Here is a 20,694-nt window from a genome sequence, read left to right on the forward strand (position 1 = left end):
AACGAGGTATGCTTTCTCCTTCCTGGCATGACACTGCCTTCCTCAGGCAACAGCTGAGCCAGCCTCCCTCTGCCCCTTCTCACTCCAAACAGCTTTAAAGGGTTGTTTTTTTTAATAGCAAGGCAGGGAGAAGGTGTCATTTTTCCAAGCCTCAGGTCATTGTGAAATTTACCTCTCTGAAATTGTAACAAATACAATATTTAAAGCTGCCCTGGCTGGGCAGGGTGGCTCACCCCTATAATCCCAGCACTTTGGGAGGCTGAGGTGGGTGGATCACCTGAGGCCAGGAGTTCAAGACCAGCCTGGCCAACATGGTGAAACCCCATCTCTACTAAAAATACAATTAGCTGGGCATGGTGGCGTGCCTGTAATCCCATCTACTTGGGAGGCTAAGGCAGGAGAATTGCTTGAACCTGCGAGGTGGAGGTTGCAGTGAGCCAATATTGCGCCACAGCACTCCAGCCTGGGCAAGAGTGAGACTCTGTCTCAAAAATAAATAAATAAGGCCGGGCATGGTGGGTGTAATCCCAGCACTTTGGGAGGATGAGGCGGGCAGATCATCTGAGGTTAGTAGATGAGACCAGCCTGGCCAGTGTGGTCAAACCCCGTCCCTACTAAAAATCCAAAAATTAGTTGGGCATGGTGGTGGGCACGTGTAATCCCAGCTACTCAGGAGGCTGAGGTAGGAGAATGTCTTGGACCTAGGAGGCAGAGGTTGTAGTGAGCCAAGATTGAGCCACTGCACTGCAGCCTGGGTGACAGAGCAAGACTTTGTCTCAAAAAATATAAACTATCAATCAATCAATCAAGCTGCCCACGAGGGACACAGCCTTCCTTCTCTGGTGCTCCCACCTCCATCTTACCCGCCGCCAGACATGTTTATCCCCCTCCCATCTTCCTTGAGGTCCTGCCATCCTTTCTCCCTGTTTTCCCTTACACCTGCCACCCCAACTCCGTATTCCCTGACACTCCCCAAAGAGCGATTTGCAAACTTTTCCTAGCAGAGACCCTCTCTGCTCACACTTCCACCAGCCCTAGGTCCCTGTCCCAAACATTCCTTTGGTCCCCTCTCCTCTGGCCCCAAAAGGAAGCAGCCCCTTCAGCTATTATTGGCATCAGCATTGGGCTCAGCCTCTTTATTAGGCAGCAGGAGGGGGTGGCCCAGCTTTGTCAGGAGGGGAGTGACACCACGAGGCCCTCCAGAACAGCTCCATCCCAAAGCTTTCCGGCTAGAACAGAGGACAGGCTGCACCATCACTCCTCCTCTTCATCATCTTCTTCCAGGGGTGGCCGTTTCCGCTTGAAGAAGCCAACCTGGGGGTGCACAGGGCCAGGGTCAGGGTAGAGAGATGATCTGTAGGCCCCAGAGCACATGTGAGGAAGTATGCTAGCCACGAGGACCTCCCTGGACCAGCACAGAACTCGAACCCCACTGTACTCACAAATGGATGCCTTTTGACATTTAGAGATAATGCATGGAACAAATTGTTCAGTTTTTATTTCCCCTGAGTTTTTTCTTTTTCTCTCTTTTTTTTTAGACGGAGTCTCACTCTGTCACCCACGCTGGAGTGCAGTGGTTCAATCTCAGCTCAATGCAGCCTCCACCTCCTGAGTTCAAACAATTCTCATGCTTCAGCCTCCTGAGGGTTTACAGGCGTGTGCCACCACGCCTGGCTAATTTTTAGTAGAGACAGTTTCATGAGGTTTCGCCATGTTGGCCAGGCTGGTCTCAAAACTCCTGACCTCAGGTAATCTGCCTGCCTTGGTCTCCCAAAGTGCTGGGATTACATGTATGAACAACTATGTCCGGCCTCTGAAAAAAAATTTTTTTTTTTTTGAGACAGAGTTTCGCTGTTGTTACCCAGACTGGAGTGCAATGGCAGGATCTCAGCTCACCGCAACCTCCGCCTTCTGGGTTCAAGCAATTCTCCTGCCTCAGCCTCCTGAGTAGCTGGGACTACGGGCGCACACCACCATGCCCAGCTAATTTTTGTATTTTTAGTAGAGACGGGGTTTCGCCATGTTGACCAGGATGGTCTCGATCTCTTGACTTCGTGATCCACCCGCCTCAGCCTCCCAAAGTGCTGGGATTATAGGCGTGAGCCACCGCGCCCGGCTGAAATTTTTTTATTTTATATTTAGAGACAGGCTCTTGCTCTGTCACCCAGGCAGTCCTATCACCCCCTAGCCTCCCAAGTGCTGGGACTACAGGTGTGGACTACCACACCTAATTAAAATTTTTTTTTTGTAGAGATGGGGTCTTAGCTGAGCTCGGTGGCTTACACCTATAATCCCAGCACTTTGAGAGGCTGAGGCAGGTGGATTACCTGAGGTCAGGAGTTTGAGACCAACCTGACCAATATGGTGAAAACCCCTCTTAAAAAAAAAAAAGAAGGGCTGGGCACGCTGGCTCAAGCCTGTAATCCCAGCACTCTGGGAGGCCGAGGCGGGTGGATCACGAGGTCAACAGATCGAGACCATCCTGGTCAAAATGGTGAAACCCCGTCTCTACTACAGATACAAAAAATTAGCTGGGCATGGTGGTGCATGCCTGTAATCCCAGCTACTCGGGAGGCTGAGGCAGGAGAATTGCCTGAACCCAGGAGGCGGAGGTTGCGGTGAGCCGAGATCGCACCATTGCACTCCAGCCTGGGTAACAAGGGCGAAACTCCGTCTCAAAAAAAGAAGAAGAAGAAGGAGAAGGAGAAGAAGAGAGGCTGGGCGTGGTGGCTCACACCTGTAATCTTAGCACTTTGGGAGGCCGAGGTGGGTGGATCACCTGAGGTCAGGAGTTCAAGACCAGCCTGGCCATCATGGTGAAACCCCATCTTAAAAAAAAAAAAAAAAAAGAAAAGAGATGGGGTCTCGCTATGTTGCCCAGGCTGGTCCCAAACACTCCACCGCACCGGGTCCCCACCTGGAATTTTTCTTATACTGAAGTTTGTGTCTCCATGGCTCAATCCTATGATGATATGGAGTTGATTACTGTGGGTCCAGGGTGTGATTTCCCTAAAAGCACCATGTCTCCCCAGGGCTTGAGCACGTCTCCAGGTGCAGAGGAGCAAGTGACCCTCCAGAGCCACATAGGAAGGGAGGAGTAGAGTCTAGACCAGTCCTTGGGCCTCTTGCATCACTCAAGGGGAAGGACAGGGCTAGGAGGATGTGTGTCTTTTCCCTGGGAGCAGCCAGATTTTCCTGAAGCAGGACTTACACCCTCTATACCCTCTAAACTCTCTGACTCCTCCTGGTGGTGGGGGTGTCTAAAGGCTTCAGAATTCCAGGTGCTATCCTTTCCAGGGCTATGTGCCTGTAAGGGTTCCCTGGAGAATGATATTTTTGTTTATTTTATCTTTTTTTTGGTCTTTTTTGTTGTTGTTGTTGTTGAGATGGAGGCTTGCTCTGTCGCCCAGGCTAGAGTGCAGTCAAGTGATCTTGGCTCACCGCAACCTCTGCCTCTCAGGTTCATGTGATTCTACTGCCTCAGCCTCCCAAGTAACTAAGATTACAGGCATTTATCACCATGCTTGGCTAATTTTGGTATTTTTAGTAGAGACAGGGTTTTGCCATGTTGGCCAGGTTGGTCTTGAATTCCTGACCTCAGGTGATCTGCCCACCTCGGCCTCCCAAAGTGCTGGGATTACAGGTGTGGGCCACCGCACCCAGCCGAGACATAGATCCCTGGTCCCTGGATCACCCACTTGGGTGGGCCACCCTCTCTCCTTGACTCCCTGTGCCCCACTGGGGACTCCACCATCCTTCACACCTCACCTTCCACATGGCCAGAACAAGGAGGGTGAGCAGCAGCAGGCCACCCAGCACGCCTACCAGCACCCACCAGATCGGAATGGCCCTCTCCTCCAAGGCCCGGAGCAGCTGAGTCCGAACCTGGGGGCAAACCCACGCGTCTCCTCAGTCACCTTGACACCTGCCCTTCACGAAGACTCAAACCTCGGGCTGGTGACCTCCAGCCACACCCAACCACCCCTCAGACCCTCCTGGCTGGGCACTGACTAGGGGACAATGGTTTAGTCAGGTGTGGTCTCTGCAGGTCTGGTCTCTGCTCCATACCCCCACACTCACCTGAGCTTCCCCTCGGGGCAGGCTGAGCGGGGGCACAGCGTAGGGGAGGGAGGACACGTTGAACCATGCGTGCGACTGCAGCACAAACTGATCCAGTGGCCTCTGGACGGGTTGGGGTTGAAAGCCATTTACACCCACAAGAGGCCTATTGGTTGCAGGAGTCCAGGCCCCATACTCCTGGCAGGGAAGCCCTGCCTCTGGCCTAATCCCGCTGCAATCCCCCAAAGTAAACCTTTGCTCTCCTCCTGTCCTCCCACACCAAGCCCCCGCCCCTCCCCAGAGCAAAGTGGTCCCCACCTAGAAGGCCCCGCCCCGCCCCCCACACATGCCCCACCTGGCGGAGGCTGGGGAGCCACAGGAAGGCCAGTATGGTGACCATGGCCCGCTGCCCGCGCGCCATCTCCTGCAGGTCACACTCCACCACAGTACAGGTCTCTGAGTCGCAGCTCTGAGGAGAGGCGTCGTCAGTCCCCAGCTTGTCCTGGCCCATCACCCCATCATCCCATCACTCCCTCACCCCCTTACCCCCTGGACCCAAAGCAGAGGGGGCTGGGGGTTCAGGAAGCGGTGGCCTTCCCATCAGGAAGGGCCTTGGAACCAAGCTTTGCATGCCATCTCTCCACGGGCTTGCTCACATAGTCCCAGAGATGCAGGGAGGGGTCATCTCCCCTAGCGCAATGCCCAGATCTATGATGACCTTGCATTGTTTTTATTTTACTTAATGTACTGGAAAGCTTTAAAAAAATGCTGCTGTCTCCCAGCTCCCCTCAGACACAAGCCGGCATGCTCCTACACTTTCACTTGAAGTGTTCCCTGGGACCAAGCATGACCCACAGAGGCTCACAACACACCTGGACTCCTCACCCTCCTCCCATCCCCTCTGCCCCTTGGCCCCGGGGAGGCCCTGCTGGAGACCAGAGAGCCTGCTCACCACGAGAATGGGATCCTGAAGCCTTGAGGGCTGCCCAGGCTCTGGTAGGACGATCTGTCTGCGATCCCGCTTGTGATGGGCCGGGTGGATGGAGGAGGGGCTGGTGGTGGGCAGCCCCCAGTCCACCTGGTGGGGCAAAGGAGCTATCAGGCCCAGGTCTCCCCAGACCCCAGCCCACAGAGGTGCCTAGTGGCTAGTCTGGGCCCCCCCTCACAGCTCTTTCTTCCACCCAGCTCTCACCTGGAGGGGGTTGATGGGAGGCTGTGGGGAGCACTGAAGGCCCCCCTGGGGCTGTAGATCCAGGATGTAGAGCAGGTCTGAGGGCTGGGACTGCCCAGGGAGGTGGATGCGGAGGCGAAGGCCTTTCACAGTCCCAGGGCCATTGTTGTGGAGCTGGCAGGTGGTGGTGACAGGGTGCAGGAGCTGGGCGCCTCACCCACGGCTCTGAGGACCCATGCAGCCCAGCCCAGGACGCGAGGCGCTTCCCTACCTCATAGGTGTGCTCCACTTTGGGTCCCCAGCTGACCAAGCTGTTCTGCTCCTTATCACCTTCTTCTGCCGCCAGCACCAGGGAGGCTGGAAAGGAGTTCCTACAGGTGCCCAAGACCCCCAGAGAGAGTGTAATGGCCTGACTGGACTGTTGGGGTCCCCAGCGCCCCCTGGAGTTTAGAGCCCTTCTGCCACCTCCCTTCTCCACCCCTGGCCTCTCACCCTCGAAGCTCCACTTGGGCCTCTGCCCAGACTGGCACCTCCAGCAGCACCATCTTGCTGTTTGGATTCTGGCTGTTCTTGCTAGAGGGGAGGGGATGAGGAGAAACCGGGCCATGGACACCAGCCCAGTGACTCTCTGGGGATGAGGCCAGAATTTTAGAGTTCCGAGAGAACTAATTATACAAACAGCATGCCACACTGAGTGAGACTTGAGAAAGAACTTCCTGTAGGGCTCTAAGACTCAGACACAGTCTCTGAGGAAGAAAGGGAACCGGGCTTTCTCAAAAGACCCTTTTTTTGAGATGGAGTCTCACTCTGTCACCCAGGCTGGAGTGCAGTAGCCCAGTCTCGGCTCACCACAACCTCCACCTCCTGGGTTCGGTTCAAGTGATTCTCCTGCCTCAGCTTCCTGAGTAGCTGGGATTGTAGGCACACACCACCACGCCATGCTAATTTTTGTGTATATATATATATATATATATATATATATTTTTTTTTTTTTTTTGAGACGGAGTTTCGCTCTTGTTACCCAGGCTGGAGTGCAATGGCGTGATCTTCACTCACCGCAACCTCCACCTCCTGGGTTCAGGCAATTCTTCTGCCTCAGCCTCCTGAGTAGCTGGGATTACAGGCACATGCCACCATGCCCAGCTAATTTTTGTATTTTTAGTAGAGACGGGGTTTCACCATGTTGACCAGGATGGTCTCGATCTCTTGACCTCGTGATCCACCCACCTCGGCCTCCCAAAGTGCTGGGATTACAGGCTTGAGCCACAGCGCCCGGCCCCTTAATTTTTGTATTTTTAGTAGAGATGGGGTTCCACCATGTTGGCCAGGTTGGTCTCCAACTCCTGTTCGCCAGTGATCCGCCTGCCTCGGCCTCTCAAAGTGCTGGGATTACAGGTGTGAGTCAATGTACCCATCCTCGAAAGACCCTTCTGTATGGAAGGGACCTGAGGGGCTCTGCTTGGGGTCAGACAGGGGAAGGAGGTGGGTAGGCGTGCTTGCCAGGTCAGTACCTCCGGATCTGCAGCTGGAAGGACACAGACTCTACAGCCTCTTCCAGATTCCCCACACTCAATAACATCGCGATTCCTATCTGGGAGACAAGGAGAGCCAAGATCGATGACCAAATGCCCACTTCAGGGAGCCCTGCCCTGAACATGGACTCCAGTCCTCACCCTCCAACATCACCATGAGTATTTTTTTCTTTTTCTTTTTTTTTTCAAGATGGAGTCTCACACTGTCGCCTAGACTGGAGTGCAGGTCTCACACTGTCGCCTAGACTGAAGTGCAGTGGCATGATCTTGGCTCACTGCAACCTCCACCTCCCAGGTTCAAGCGATTATCTTGCCTCAGCCTCCCAAGTAGCTGGAATTACAGGCGCCTCCCACCACAACCAGTTAATTTTTGTATTTTTAGTAGAGATGGGGGGGTTTCACTATATTGGCCAGGCTGGTCTCGAACTCCCAACCTCAGGTGATCCGCCCACCTTGACCTCCCAAAGTGCTGGGATTACAGGAATGAGCCACTGCACCCAGCAGGTCACCATTATTATTTCTATTTTACTCGGAAGCCCACTGGGTAAAGGGGCTCAGAGAGGGAAAGTCATTCACCCAAGGACATGTGGCAAGGGGGTGTGAGGACCAAGGTTCTGGCCCAGAACTATGGCTCTAAAACCTCACCCCTAAAATCTGGTTGTTCATGAGTCCCCAGTGGAGACTTGGCACCATGACCCAGCAGCCTCACCTGAGCGTTCTTCTTCATGGGGTTGCCCAGCTCACACAGTACCACGCTGGTCTCATTCTCCTTCTTCTGATTACAGATGAGTCTCTCAAAGCCCTTCAGGAAGGCAGTCCCAAGAAAGAAGTTGGTTACAGAGCATCATATATATATTTAAGCTCCCTTGGAAGGTCTGGAGAGATTTGTGTGCCAAGGCAGGGAGGCAGGTTTCTTGGGGTGAGATCTCAGGGGACTGTCACATGCTAGTGTATGCATTGCTGTAGCACTATTACTTTTCATGAATTTTCATTTTGAAAATAAAAAACACAAAACATTAGAGTATGTCCCCATTATTATAAACTTCATTAACAAACATAAAAAATAAATATATACTTATGTGAGTGCCGGTCAATATTGAGAAAAAGACTGGAAGGAAATCCACCACAGGTGAACAGAGGTTCCTGTTAACATTTGGTTCCTAAGCCTTTTTTGTTTTTCTGGTTTTTATAGTAGAGTTCTGGAATTCTGTGCCATTAGCAAGGATTCCTTTTCCAAATTAAAAAAATAATACATTAGATCTTTGACAGCAAAGCAAGAGAGAAGAGGGACTCTCAGGGAGGGAGATGAGAGAGCCGAGGCTGCAGCACTCCCCCAGGTCCCAGGTACTGCTCCAGGGTGGGGGCCTCACCTCGACGTTGCTGAGGGCCCGCATGTAGTGGGCCCCCTGGGGCAGGTGCACAGTGAGCTCTGCTTCATAGGCCCCCTCGCCCTTGTTGGCTGCGTCCATCTGCAGCTCCAGGACGTTATCTGCTCCAACTAGGAGTGGGGAGCCGGTCCTGTGGGGAAAGAGGAATGAAGCCAGGGACCCTGGGTCCAGGCCCAGGGCCTGGGAGGAGAGGGCGACTCAGGTGGGGAGTGGGTATGACGGGCAGAAAGGGCCAGGGTTGGGCAGAGTGGGAGGCCTCCTCACATGTTGGCAGTGAGCTGAAGCTGGGGCACACACACGTCATCTTCCCCGCAGTCCAGGATGATTCTCGTCTAGAGGGGCACATTGGGGTGTGTGAGTAAGCTGGGGACATGTGAGGTTTGGGGATTACATCAGGGTTAGGAAAACAGTGAGCTTGGGGGTTCACATAGGGGCTTACGGAGTAAGAAGATCTGAGGCCGAAAAGGGAGTTTGGAGATGGTATCAGGGCTCTGGGGTTTATTTGGAGGTTTGGGATAATTTTGGCGTTTATCAATTTACATCAGAGCTTAGGAGATACTGGGATTTTGAGGGTTTTTTTTTTTTTTTTTGAGACAGTCTCACTCTGACACCTAGGCTGGAATGCAGTGGCACAATCTCTGCTCACTGCAAGCCTCCCAGGTTCAAGTGACTATCCTGCCTCAGCCTCCCAAGTAGCTGGAATTATGGGCATGTGTCATCACACGTGGCTAATTTTTTTATTTTTAGTAGAGATGGGATTTCACCATGTTGGGCAGGCTGGTCTTGAACTTCTGACCTCAGGTGATCTGCCTTCCTCGGCCTCCTTAAGTGCTGGGATTAGAGGTGTGAGCCACTGTGACTGGCCAGATTTTGAGGTTTTCATTAGGATTTGGAATGACATTGAGGTTTTGGGGTTCACAGTATGACATGGCACTAACCCTAATCCTGACTTGCTGTCAGGGGTCCTGCACCTCTCTTGCCTGTCCCTGCCTGTCCCTGTCCCTACCTGCTCCTGCACGTGGGTGTCTCCATGCAGCATGACAGCAGGGGCTATTCCAGCCTCCTTGGAGGGCAGGGACACGTTGAGGCTGAGCACAATGGGGCTCAGCTTGTCCCGGAAGTCTGCCTCATCCTAGGATGGGAGCAAGAATCAGGCCATCTTTTAGTAGAGATGGGATTTCACCATGTTGGGCATGGAATGCTGCCATGCACATCCCACCTTCTCCTGGCCAGTAGGTGCCGTGTCCTGACCATCCCCGGACTCACAGCACCCAGCTCAATGCCCCAGGGCTGGATGAACAAGTCCAGCAGGTGAGCTCTACACACCCAGCCCCGCCAATCCCTGCCTGGGCGTACTCGAAGGAAGGCCATGGTGGTTTGGCAGATGGGGCTGTGCCTTCCGCTCAGGTCCAGGTTTAGGGTGGTGCCCGCCTGTTGAGAATCCAGCAGTAGCACCCGCCGGCCCTGGCGGGGCTTCTGCCGATCCAGCTGCAGCTCAGCATTTAGGTCTGACAGGGCAAATGGAAGAGTCAGGAGCTCCCTGGTCAGCCTCTGGGGAGTCCAAGCCCCCCTCCTCCCCCTCCACACCACTCACACAGCTTTTGAGGAATGTTGTGTCCGGTGGCTCCAACACATATCTGGATGTTGAAGCTGCAATGACATAAGTGGGGCTCAGGGGCTGCGGCCTTTCTGAGGTCCCAGGTCCATCAAGGCCCACGCCCTCCGCCTCCTCACCAGCTCACGGGTGTCTTGGTCTGGGGTAGGACACAGCTCTTCACAGCAGGATTCAGTGAATCTTGCACCAGTAGCTGGACAGAGGCCTTCACCACTGGCTGGGCTCTGATGGGATGGGGTGGTGGGGTAGTCTTGGCACTATGGCTCCTCCTGGCCTGGCCTCTGATGGCACGGGCCTCGCCCATCCTGCCCCTGGAGCCAGCGCTCACCTGTACACAGCCACCTGGCTAGCCCCGTAAGCTCCCACGATCAGGTCTACAGACATCAGGGAAGGGGTCAGAATCGGCCGTTAGAGAGGGCATGGGATCCTCATCTCCTTCCCAGGGGTTCCCCACACCACCTCCCCCACTGGAGCTTTGACCTGGCCCCTCTGGCATCCCGTAGTGGGACACCAGGCCAGGCATGAGCCCCTGGCCGTATCTCTCGGCACTTCCAGCGAATGTCCAAGGGCCTTTCTTGGGCATTTCTAGCTGGAGGCAGTCCAGGTTACCTGGGTATCCATTGTCATCAATGTCTACGGCACCTCGAAGGGAGAAGCCAAAGGCAGAACCTGTGGGGAAGGGGCTGTCCAGGACCTGGGAGGGACGTGAGCTCAGCCCCTCACTCTGACCCAGGAACACCAGCACTTGGCCACGGCCACTGGGACCCCCGTAGGGGGCAGCCACTGCAACGTCTGGAAGGAGTAACAGAAAGGGAGTGGCTGCTTGTTATTCAGTCTCCCTCGATGACTGTAAAACTTCCCTGAGTACATCGCAGGAGATCAGGAAAGGGGTGCAAAGTCTGGGTGAAGAAGACACTGCCCTGCCCCCCAGGAGGTGACAATCAGGTGTGAGAGAGACCTGACAAGTCGGATTGTTATAAAAACAGCGACAACTCTCACTGTCTATTGAGGAAAGTATATTGACTATATTTCATTTAATCCTGAAAATTCAGCATCATTATGCCCTTTTCTAATTTTTTTTTTTTTTTAGATTGAGTCTCACTCTGTAGCCCAGGCTGGAGAGTAGTGGTGTGATCTTGGCTCACTACAACTTTTGCCTCCCCTCTTCAAGTGATTCTCATGCCTCAGCCTCTCCAGTAGGTGGGATTACAGGCGTGAACCGCCACATGTGGCTAATTTTTGTATTTTTAGTAGAGGCGGGGTTTTACCACGTTGGTCAGGCTGGTCTCGAACTCCTGACCACAAGTGATCTGCCCACCTTGGCCTCCCAAAGTGCTGGGATTACAAGTGTGAGCCACTGCGCCCAGGCCCCCTTTTCAAATTTTTTAATATTTATTTATTTATTTATTACCCATAACTCCTGAGAATATACCAAGTAAAAAATTTTTTATTTTTAAGATAGGGTCTTGAGCTATCATTCAGGCTGGAGTGCAGAGGTTCGACATGGCTTACTGCAGCCTCAACCTTCTGGACTAAAGCAATCCTCCTACCTCAGCCTCCCAAGCAGTTGGGACTACAGCCACTATGCCTAGCTAACTTAAAACGTTTTCTGTAGAGGCAAGATCTCCTTATGTTGCCCAGGCTGGTCTCAAACTCCTAGGCTCAAGGGATCCTCCTGCCTGGGCCTCCCAAAGTGCTGGGATTCCAAGCATGAGCCACCATGCCTGGCCATCTAGCATCTATTTCTAACCTTCTCCATTCCGACAAGCTCCCAGCCGTCCACTCCCTTCAGCAAGTGACATCATCTTACTTCAGGAAGAGAGGCAGCCACTGTTATGCTATAATCCCACACTGACTTTCTTTCCCCTTTCCCCATTTGACCCTGGAAGAGGTTTCCCTCCTTAACACTGACACCTGGCCAGTCACCCTCCCACCCCCGAGGCATCACAGGGACCCTCCGCCAGCTCAACCCCACATTTCCCCACAATATCATTTTCCTCCACATTCAACCTACTCCACGTTCTTCCACATTGAAATAATCTTCTTTTGACCTGTATCCCTTTTCTGTGATCACCTTTTCTCTTTTTCCTCTCATAGTCAGACATGTTCTTTTTTTTTCTTTCTACTCCTCAAATTCCTCTTTGCCACAAACCTGTTGAAAGAGCTGTCTACATTAGCTGCTTCCAAGTTTTCACTTCCATTCTTACTTTAATCAGTTGCATTCTGGCTTCTGACCCTACCTTGGCCTGAATCAGTTTATGTCACTGTCACTAATACCTGCCCCCCCCTTTTTCTTTCTTAGTTTTTTTCTTTTTCTTTTTTTTTTTTTTTTAAGACAGAGTCTTTAAAAAGTCTGTTGCTCTGTTGCCTAGGCTGCAGTGCAGTAGTGGTGTGATCTTGGCTCAGTGCAACCTCCACTTTCCAGGTTCAAGCAATTCTCTTGCTTCAGTTTCCCAGTAGCTGGAATCGAGGTGAGTCATGCTGGGCGTGACTCATCTTGCCCAGCATCCCCTTGCTAAAACCCATGGACTCTTCTCTAGCCCCATCTAATTGTACCTTGCAGCAGCTGCAGGAGCCATGGCACTCACTTCCTCCTGTGCATGCTGTTTAATGCAGCTCTTTCTTGAGTCCCGGGATATCAGACCCCTGGGTTCCCTTCTCCCTCTCCAGATGCTCCTCCATCTCTTCAGACTTATCTGTAGGAGTCACCTAAATGCTTTTGCTCCTCGGCCCTATCCTGGGACTCTTCTCATTTCACAGGCTCCCAGGACCTCATCCACCCTCCCCAAATCCCTGTCTCCCATTCACATCTCTCTTGTGGAAGCAGGGGAGGCCACTCCCAACTGTTCTTTGGATATTTCCACCTAAAGCACCCAAGCCCTTCAAGCTCAACAAGTCCAGAGCTAATCTGCTGATCCCCCACCTCTCCTCAACACCGGCTGCACAGCCTGAGTTCCAGACAGTGGAGGGCATCACAGGCACCCAACTCCAACCTCTCCCTCCGCCCCACATCCAGTCTCCCAGCAAGTCCTAAGAATCCAGGTTCTAAATATCTGTGAAATCACTCCCATCTCTAACTCTACCACCAGAATAAATCCACATCCAAGTGGTTGTTGTCTCTTGCCTGGATTAAGGCAAACACATCCCAGTTAGTCTCCTCCATATCTCCCGCATGCGCTCCCTCAGCGGGCCATGTGTCTAAGCCACATACATACTTATATGTTGAAAGCCCATCCTGATTCTGGCTGCCCTAGGCCAACTCCATGCTTTCTGTGTGGCTGTTAACCCCTCTGCAGTAAGTATGCTTCCTCTCTTCCCTCACCATTGTAGCCATCCCGGTCGAGGTCGCCCAGGGGTGCGATGGCAGAGCCGAATCGCCCATAGAGCTGTGTGCCAGTCAGCAGGAGGCTGGGGGCACCCAGCAGTTGGGAGCCTCGGGGCTGCAGGAACAAATACACACGCCCCACTTCTGCCAGTTTTCGGTCTGCTCGGCTCTCCATGTACAGTGGAGCGCCCACCAGCAGGTCATGCCTCCTGCAGGCCAGATGGGTGGTTACATGGGACTAGACCAGGGCCATGTTGGGGCTAGGGCCAGATCTCCCCCACCCTTGCTCTCCTGTTCCCCCGGTGGGCGCCTGAGAGTAGGGGCTAGGAAAGGGCAGCTCTGGGAACTGACAACCCAACTGGGTTGGAGTGGGGCATGTCCCTCCTCACCCATCCCCGTTGACGTCAGTGACAGCCACTGAGTGCCCAAAATACGAAGCCATCTGCAAGATGAGGAGCACCATCATTCACGCCTCTGGACCAGCATCCTTTCTAAGAAATGGGCCTTCACCTCCTGTGAAATAGTCTGAAGTCTCAGTTCCCCATCCACCCAGCCACTCCCACTGGGACCTGGCCCCCACCTGCTCTCCGTGCAGTCGGTGCAGCCTCTGGTAGTAGGAGTCCAAAATTTCCACCTGCAGGGACAGTGCAGGCGAGAGCATCATTCCTGTTCCCAAAGCAGCCTCCCGCTCCAAGTGAGAAAGGGTGGTCAGAGGACTGGGATAAGGGGCTTCGGGATGCCCAGTGGGTGGGCACTCACGGCTCCCATGGTCCAGCTCCTAGTAGGGGCACCGACGACATACTCTGGGGAGAGGGAGAGCCAGGCTCAGGGAATGAGAGCCTTAGAACCTACACACTTCCCGCTCCCCGTTCTGCACCCAGGGAAGATTCATATGCAGGAAGATTTCCCTACACAGGGGAGATTTCAGAGAGGGGCTCCTCCCCGGGCTGGGCTCCCTAGCCCCCGCCCTGACTACGTGGATTTCTTGCCTGTAGTATTGAGATCCCCGTCGAAGTCGCCCACAGCAACCGAGTACCCTGAGGACACGGCCCAAATTAGTCTTTCCAGGGGGAGGAAGCAGGGAGGGTGCGGAGGGCAACCAAGGAGGAAGTTAAGGCTACTCAGCTCCAACTCTGCTTCGTGCAGATGGAAAAACGGAGGCCAGCGAGCGAATCAAGCCCGGCCCAGTCCGCGGCGGAAGGGGGCAGTGGGCGCAGGGGAGGTGGGCGGTTTGCGGGGAAGCGACCTAGGTGGTGGGCGGGCCAGCCGGGGTGGGCACGGAGGCTCCCGCAGCGGCAGGACCTGACTGTCTGAGGTGGGCGGTGGCCCTTGGGGTGCTGGAAGTCTGGAAGGGCGGTGTTACCCCAGTAGCCGTCGAAGTACTCTGGGTTGCTGGAGTCGAAGGAGAAGCTCTGGGAGGACACGTGCCACAAAAGGGTGCCCGGGCGGTAACTCGAGAAAATATTCGCAATTGGAGCCTGGGACAGGAGACCTGGTGCGGGAGGAACAGGGGGTGTGGGGCCCAGACACCGGGGGTCTCCCCGGGCCGCGAGAAGGGAGGGAGGTGTACGGATGGGCACGTACCTAAGAAATAATAGCCGCCAGGAGCCCCAAGCACTAGCTCCCCAGCCTGGAAGGGAAGCCCTGACGGTGAGAGGGGGCCCTGTGTGCGGGCCGCCCCCACTCCACTTTTGCTCCCTACTTGCCTGAGTGACCACGGAGCTGAAGCCCGCTTCACAGTAACGCCGGTCCCCGCCTGCGGGAGGCAAGGAGAAGGGGACAGTCAGCGCAGGGGTGGAGGGAGGCGCGCGAGTCTGGAGGAGGGCGGGAGGGATCCTGCAGGGGCGGGTCCTGGGACCGGCGGGGCCCCGGGGCGAGGCCAGATTTAAAGCCCGGGCTGCGGCGCCGGGGGCAGGATCCGATGTAGGGCGGGGCTAGGGCGTCGCGAGTGGGCGGGGCCAGGTCGCGGGGGGCTCTTACTGAAATCATTTTCCAAGTAAACGCGGCTCAGGGTGTTTCCGCGACACGGGGAATACTCGGCTCGGCGGCCGCTCTGCGGCTGAGCCAGAAAGCAGCCGCCTACCGGCGTCTTTTCAGCCTCCTCAGTCTTTTCTAGGACGTTCCAGTGCTGCCAGGGGGCGCAGGCCTGGAGAAAGGCCACAGAAGAGTGGGGACGGGCGCGAGACTTGGGCTCATCCCGGCCCCACGTGTTCCTGCCCCCGACCTTTCCCTGTGCCCTGTACGGCGGGGCCCACCACAATGGTGTCGCTCCAGCTGACGACCGACGCCCCCAGTCCTTGGCAGGCCTTGAAGGTTTGTAAAGTCTGGGAGCCTACATATCGGGTCTCATCACCTGGAGGGAACAAGAAGGGGTGGGGCGCTGAAGCCGGACAGTCCACGTCCCTCTGGCCCCTCCCTTGCCCTCTTTGCCTGGGACTCACGGAGGTCAAAGAGCAGCGAGGAGCACTGGCCGCCCTCGGCCCTCCAGGGGCACAGGAACACGCCGCCCGTCTCCTCCTGGCTGGGGCCCAGGGTCCGCGGGGCGCCCACCACGATGGCCACTCTGCACAGGAAAGCTGGGTGAGCGCCGCGCAGATTCCGGCGTGTCCCGGGCCCTGGCGCCTGCGCTGGGGGCACGGCCCTGAAGGCGATGTGGCATGAAGGCACTGGACCATCTTTCCTCAGTGACACTTCACAGACCACCGAGACATACTTCTTCATCTTATGGACAGTGAAACTGACTCTCAGCGAGGGTACTCTCGTGCCTAAAGTAACCCAGTGAGTTGAGAGTAAAGCTGGGACTATATAACCATTTGAACACCGGGAGTTTGAGATCTTTGCTGAAAAAGACCTAAACTCTGTACACTATCTCCATCATTCCACCCACAAGAAAAACCAGGCGTTCACATGATCCCCTGAACGCCTGTCTAGCCTGTTACCAGATTCTCTCTTTAGAGCTGGTTTTAATGAGGGAAGGTAGAGTGTATCTCTAAAGCGGGGGTTACTTGTGTGTGTTGATAGAGATGAGGACTACCAGATCTAGGTTTAAATCACAATTCTGCCATACCTGCAATAGGAATACCAACTTCACAACCAATGACTGGTTTTCACAACCAATCAATGCTGTCAGGAGTAAATGTAATAAATATGAGTGATGGTTAGCATGGTCTCAGACAAACACATAACAAACGCTCTTGAAACAATGTTATAATTTTTTTTTTTTTTTTGAGATGGAGTTTCGCTCTTGTTACCCAGGCTGGAGTGCAATGGCGCCATCTCAGCTCACCGCGATCTCTGCTCACCGCAACCTCTGCCTCCTGGGTTCAGGCAATTCACCTGCCTCAGCCTCCTGAGTAGCTGGGACTACAGGCACGCGCCACCATGCCCAGCTAATTTTTTGTATTTTTAGTAGAGACGGGGTTTCACCATGTTGACCAGGATGGTCTCGATCTGTTGACCTCGTGATCCACCCGCCTCGGCCTCCCAAAGTGCTGGGATTACAGGCTTGAGCCACCATGCCCGGCCTCAATGTTATAATTTTTAAAAATAATTTTGTCGTTTTGTTTTGAGACAGGGTCTCATTCTGTTGCCCAGCTGGAGTGCAGTAGCATGATCATGGCTCACTGTGGCCTTGACTTTCAGGACGCAAGCGATCCTTTCCCCTCAGCCACCCGAGTAGCTGGGACTGCAGGTCTGTAACACCATGCTTGGCTAATTAAAAACAATATTTTTGTAGGCTGGGCACGGTGGCTCACGCCCGTAATCCTAGCACTTTGGGAGGCCAACGTGGGCAGATCACTTGAGGCCAGCAGTTCAAGACCAGCCTGGCCAACATGGTGAAACCCTGTCTCTGCTAAAAATATTTTTAAAATTAGCCTGGCATGCTAGAGACTTTATGGCAGGATGTTAAAAAAAAGAAAAGGAAAAAAAAAAAAAACAAAATTAGCCTGGCATAGTGGTGCATCCCTGGAGCCCCAGCCACTCAGGAGACTGAGGCAGGAGAACAGCAAGACTCTGTCTCAAAAAATAAATACATATATATATATATGTGTGTGTGTGTGTGTGTGTGTGTGTGTGTGTGTATATATATATATATATTTAGAAAAGAGGTCTCACTATGTCACCCAGGCTGGTCTTGAACTCCTGAGCTGAAGTGATCCTCCTACCTTGCTCTCCTAACGTGTTGGGATTACAGGTGTGAGCCTCTGTGCCTGGCCTATGATATATGTTTTAGCCTGCAGGATGTTTAAGTAGTGTCAATGGGATCACTACTTACAGGAGGGGAAAGAAGCAGGAGTGGGCACAGGAAGAAGTTGAGCTGATTCAGGCCCAATGACAATATTTGCCAACACCCCACAAGCTCTGGAGCTAGAATGATGCTTCAGAATTGTTAGAGTTGGCTGGGCATGGTGGCTCATGCCTGTCGTCCCAGCACTTTGGGAGGCCAAGGTGGGCGGATCACCTGAGGTCAGGAGTTTGAGACCAGCCTGACCAACAGGATGAAACCCATCTCTACTAAAAATATAAAAATTAGCCAGTCATGGTGGCACATGCCTGTAATCCTAGCTACTCAGGAGGCTAAGACAGGAGAATTGCCTGAATCCGGGAGGTGGAGGTTGCAGCGAGCTGAGATTGAGTCATTGCACTCCAGCCTGGGCAACAAGAGCAAAACTATGTCTCAAAAAAAAAAAAAGAGAGAAAAAAGAAAACATGAAAAAAAATAATAAGAATAAAGAAAAAGGACTGGAAAATATAAGTAGATAATAAACCATTGAACGAGGAGAGATTTAAAAAGTAATTTCCTATTTATTACAGAAGGAGCAGAATTGAAAAAGAAAAGAATCGTCAGAGTTGATGAAAGAGGGCTGGACCCTTATCAAACACCTCTCCCACCCCCGCCTCCACCCTCCCCACTCGCCCACTTCGAATTGATCAGTCACTGTATGTGGGCCAACTTGGGAGCGGACTTTGAGGGAATGGGCTCTATTCAGCAGAGGAAATCTAAGTGGCTGACACTTGAAGACTATCTGCCATTGCCACCCCATGAAGCTGGGCACAGTGTCTTCTACAGTAGCTCAGGATACATGCTGTGAAGAGGAGGGGCCAAGACTCTAATCTTGGCACTCTTGATTCTGAAGCCTGATCAATACTAACCATTAATGACCAATTGCTTCTTTTCAAATACCTATAACCTTGATGGAGATGAGGGAAATGGAATAGAAAAGCAAGGTGGGGCAGGGCAGACAACTTTAGTTCTGCAAATTAATTTAGGACGTGTGCTCCTTTCTGCATTTCAAGGTGCTGAAGGTGGAGTGGTTCATAGAACTGACCCTTGGGGGGGAAAATAAGGCATCTTGCCTTCCCTTTGTTCTTGCTGTAGTTTCAGTGCCCATTGCCCCACCTGTGTTCCGCCCTTACACCTTCACCTGAGCCAGTCCCCTTGACCCCATCATTCTTGACAAGAAATCAACCTGAATAGGCCCCAGAAGTCACCTGGCTCAACTGCTATCACAAATGGGAAACTTGGAGACCCAGCAGAAGTGACGAGAGGGGTCCTGCTCTATCCCAATACCCGAACTGCCCTCACAGCTCACCTCCCATGGCTGTCCTTGTGGAAGTCCAGTGAAAATCCAAAGTGGCTGCCATTGGGGCCTGCATAGTAGGTGAGCTGCACTGGGTCCAGGTTCAAGGCCCAGGCTGGAGGGGAAGCACAAGGCCCCAAGAGCAGCAGCACCCATTCTAGAAGCCAAAGGGCTTGCAGTGGACACAAAGCCATCTTCCTTCTTCCACAACCTCCCAGGCAGGAATGGGCCAGCTCCTCCTTCTTCCCTTCAGATTCCTCCACAGGAAGTCTTTTCTTATCAAACTGGAAACTGAAGTAACTTGCTGAGCAGTGGGCAGAGTAAAGGGTTGTAGCCCCTGGACTCATGGTCGCTAGGATCGCCAGGAAGTGGGTGAGGCCACCCAGAGTGTGGGTGTTCATGGCTGAAAGTCATGACTCCTCCTTTTTCCTGAGACTAGTTTATTACCAAGTCCTGTTGGTTCTGTCTCTCAATGATGTCTCTTGAGTCTTTACCCCATCTCTACTACCACCATGCTAGTCCAAGACATCGTCACTTTCTGCTTGGGATAGCATGACTGTGAACTAGTCTGTACCTGTCTAGAATAGCCTGCTAGGTTCTAATCTCTTCCCTTCCCCCATCTGGCTATACAGCTGTGGTGCTTTGTGACTTGACCAGAGGTTGGGGAAGGAGAAGGAAACTGCTGTCCCTGATAAAACCTGAGGCTGCTTTATCTTTTTAGATATGGCATTTACCCACTTCCTCCTTCTAGGACCTTGGGCAGCCTCAACCAGCCATACTGGCGCAGTAGCTTCCTCACTCCTCCTCCATCTTGAGCCAAACTTTAATGTGGTCACAGCAGTGCAGTCAGTGCTGGGGACAGGGTGGTGAGTGGACCTTGGTGGAGGTGGCAGGAGATTGGGGATAAAGTGGAGTCATTCCAGGGAATTTTGGCTCACAAGCTCTGAGATTATGCGTTAGCTGTTCAGTAGGCCCTCACTCCTTTTTGGGTGACGGAGTTCTTTTCTAACCGTTAAGACTTGATTCTGGTTGGGTTCTTTGCCTAAGGGAGCCTTTCCCAACTCCTCAGGCTGGCCACGGGGGCTAACACACTTAGGCACAGCATTGAGCCACTGTTTACACATGGTCTGTTCACAGGATTGAGTCCCTTGAGAGCAAGGCTCCTTGCTACAGCCCTAGAGACTACCCAAGAGTCCAACGTGTCGTACGTATGTTGCTTAAAGACTGAATAGAAACGCACTAAGGATGGAAGATGCAAACATAGGGTGACAAAGTGAAGAGATGAGTTTTGAGCAGAAAGGCAAAGTCATTTTCTGTGGTTAAGCGGAAAGAGGAGGAGTGCCAAGTCTTACTGGCACTCATGCCTTCCCAAAAAAGCAGGTTCTCAGGAAGATTTAAGGTCTGCTAGGGGTAAGGGACCATAGCCACATTTTCCTTTTGATTTCTATTTTCTGACCAAACTTAACTATTGCCGTATCCTGCTCAACCAACCTGCGCCATTTTGAAGTCTCCTCATACTCACTGCCTCAGCATAGAGCTAAGAATCTTAACCTTTTTATAGGACAGGAAGCTAAAACTCTGAACTTTGGTCTGGGCCTTTTTTTTTTTTGAGACGGAGTTTCGCTCTCGTTACCCAGGCTGGAGTGCAATGGCGCAATCTTGGCTCACCGCTACCTCCACCTCCTGGGTTCAGGCAATTCTCCTGCCTCAGCCTCCCGAGTAGCTGGGATTACAGGCGCGCGCCACAACGCCCAGCTAATTTTTTTTTTGTATTTTTAGTAGAGACGGGGTTTCACCATGTTGACCAGGATGGTCTCGATCTCTTGACCTTGTGATCCACCCGCCTCGGCCTCCCAAAGTGCTGGGATTACAGGCTTGAGCCACCGCGCCCGGCCGGTCTGGGCCTTCTTCATTGCTGAGTTACCAGTGTCAAGTTCATGGAAGACATGTAATGTATCTGCTAGAATAAACCAGTTCTCTACTTACCCTCCATCCTCCCCCTGTCCTCAAGTGAGTGACTGC

The 20,694-nt window shown here is 53.1% G+C and overlaps 1 protein-coding gene across 1 annotated transcript; it reads right to left on the reverse strand.

Moving 5' to 3' along the window:
- Window positions 1–1,109: 1,109 nt before the first annotated feature.
- ITGA2B (integrin subunit alpha 2b) lies at window positions 1,110–19,218 on the reverse strand. Its single transcript, XM_035303039.3, has 30 exons — window positions 18,685–19,218; window positions 15,532–15,653; window positions 15,346–15,443; window positions 15,071–15,236; window positions 14,797–14,846; window positions 14,675–14,720; window positions 14,454–14,582; window positions 14,080–14,127; window positions 13,850–13,893; window positions 13,671–13,724; window positions 13,480–13,532; window positions 13,088–13,299; window positions 10,375–10,557; window positions 10,094–10,139; window positions 9,885–9,989; window positions 9,745–9,800; window positions 9,507–9,658; window positions 9,157–9,282; window positions 8,415–8,482; window positions 8,133–8,280; window positions 7,472–7,564; window positions 6,742–6,821; window positions 5,723–5,803; window positions 5,502–5,601; window positions 5,252–5,404; window positions 5,012–5,137; window positions 4,415–4,528; window positions 4,081–4,182; window positions 3,769–3,885; window positions 1,110–1,314 (listed from the first exon to the last, which is right to left on the reverse strand). The coding sequence occupies exons 1-30, from the start codon at window positions 19,071–19,073 to the stop codon at window positions 1,255–1,257; spliced, it is 3,321 nt and encodes a 1,106-aa protein (XP_035158930.3). The 5' UTR covers window positions 19,074–19,218; the 3' UTR covers window positions 1,110–1,254.
- Between the last annotated feature and the right edge of the window lie 1,476 nt (window positions 19,219–20,694).

Source organism: Callithrix jacchus, chromosome 5 (genome assembly GCF_049354715.1).
Source record: "Callithrix jacchus isolate 240 chromosome 5, calJac240_pri, whole genome shotgun sequence".
Classification (NCBI taxonomy): Eukaryota; Metazoa; Chordata; class Mammalia; order Primates; family Cebidae; genus Callithrix; species Callithrix jacchus.

Bases quoted from the DNA above. Each gene is read 5' to 3' on its own strand.
- ITGA2B (XM_035303039.3), bottom strand. From the start codon at position 19,073: ATGAACACCCACACTCTGGGTGGCCTCACCCACTTCCTGGCGATCCTA. The intron at 13,300-13,479 runs GTGAGGAGGGAC...TCTGGCCTGCAG, and splicing joins ACTGACGTCAACGGGGATGG to GAGGCATGACCTGCTGGTGG. The intron at 9,801-9,884 runs GTGAGGAGGCGG...ATGTCATTGCAG, and splicing joins ACCAAGACACCCGTGAGCTG to CTTCAACATCCAGATATGTG.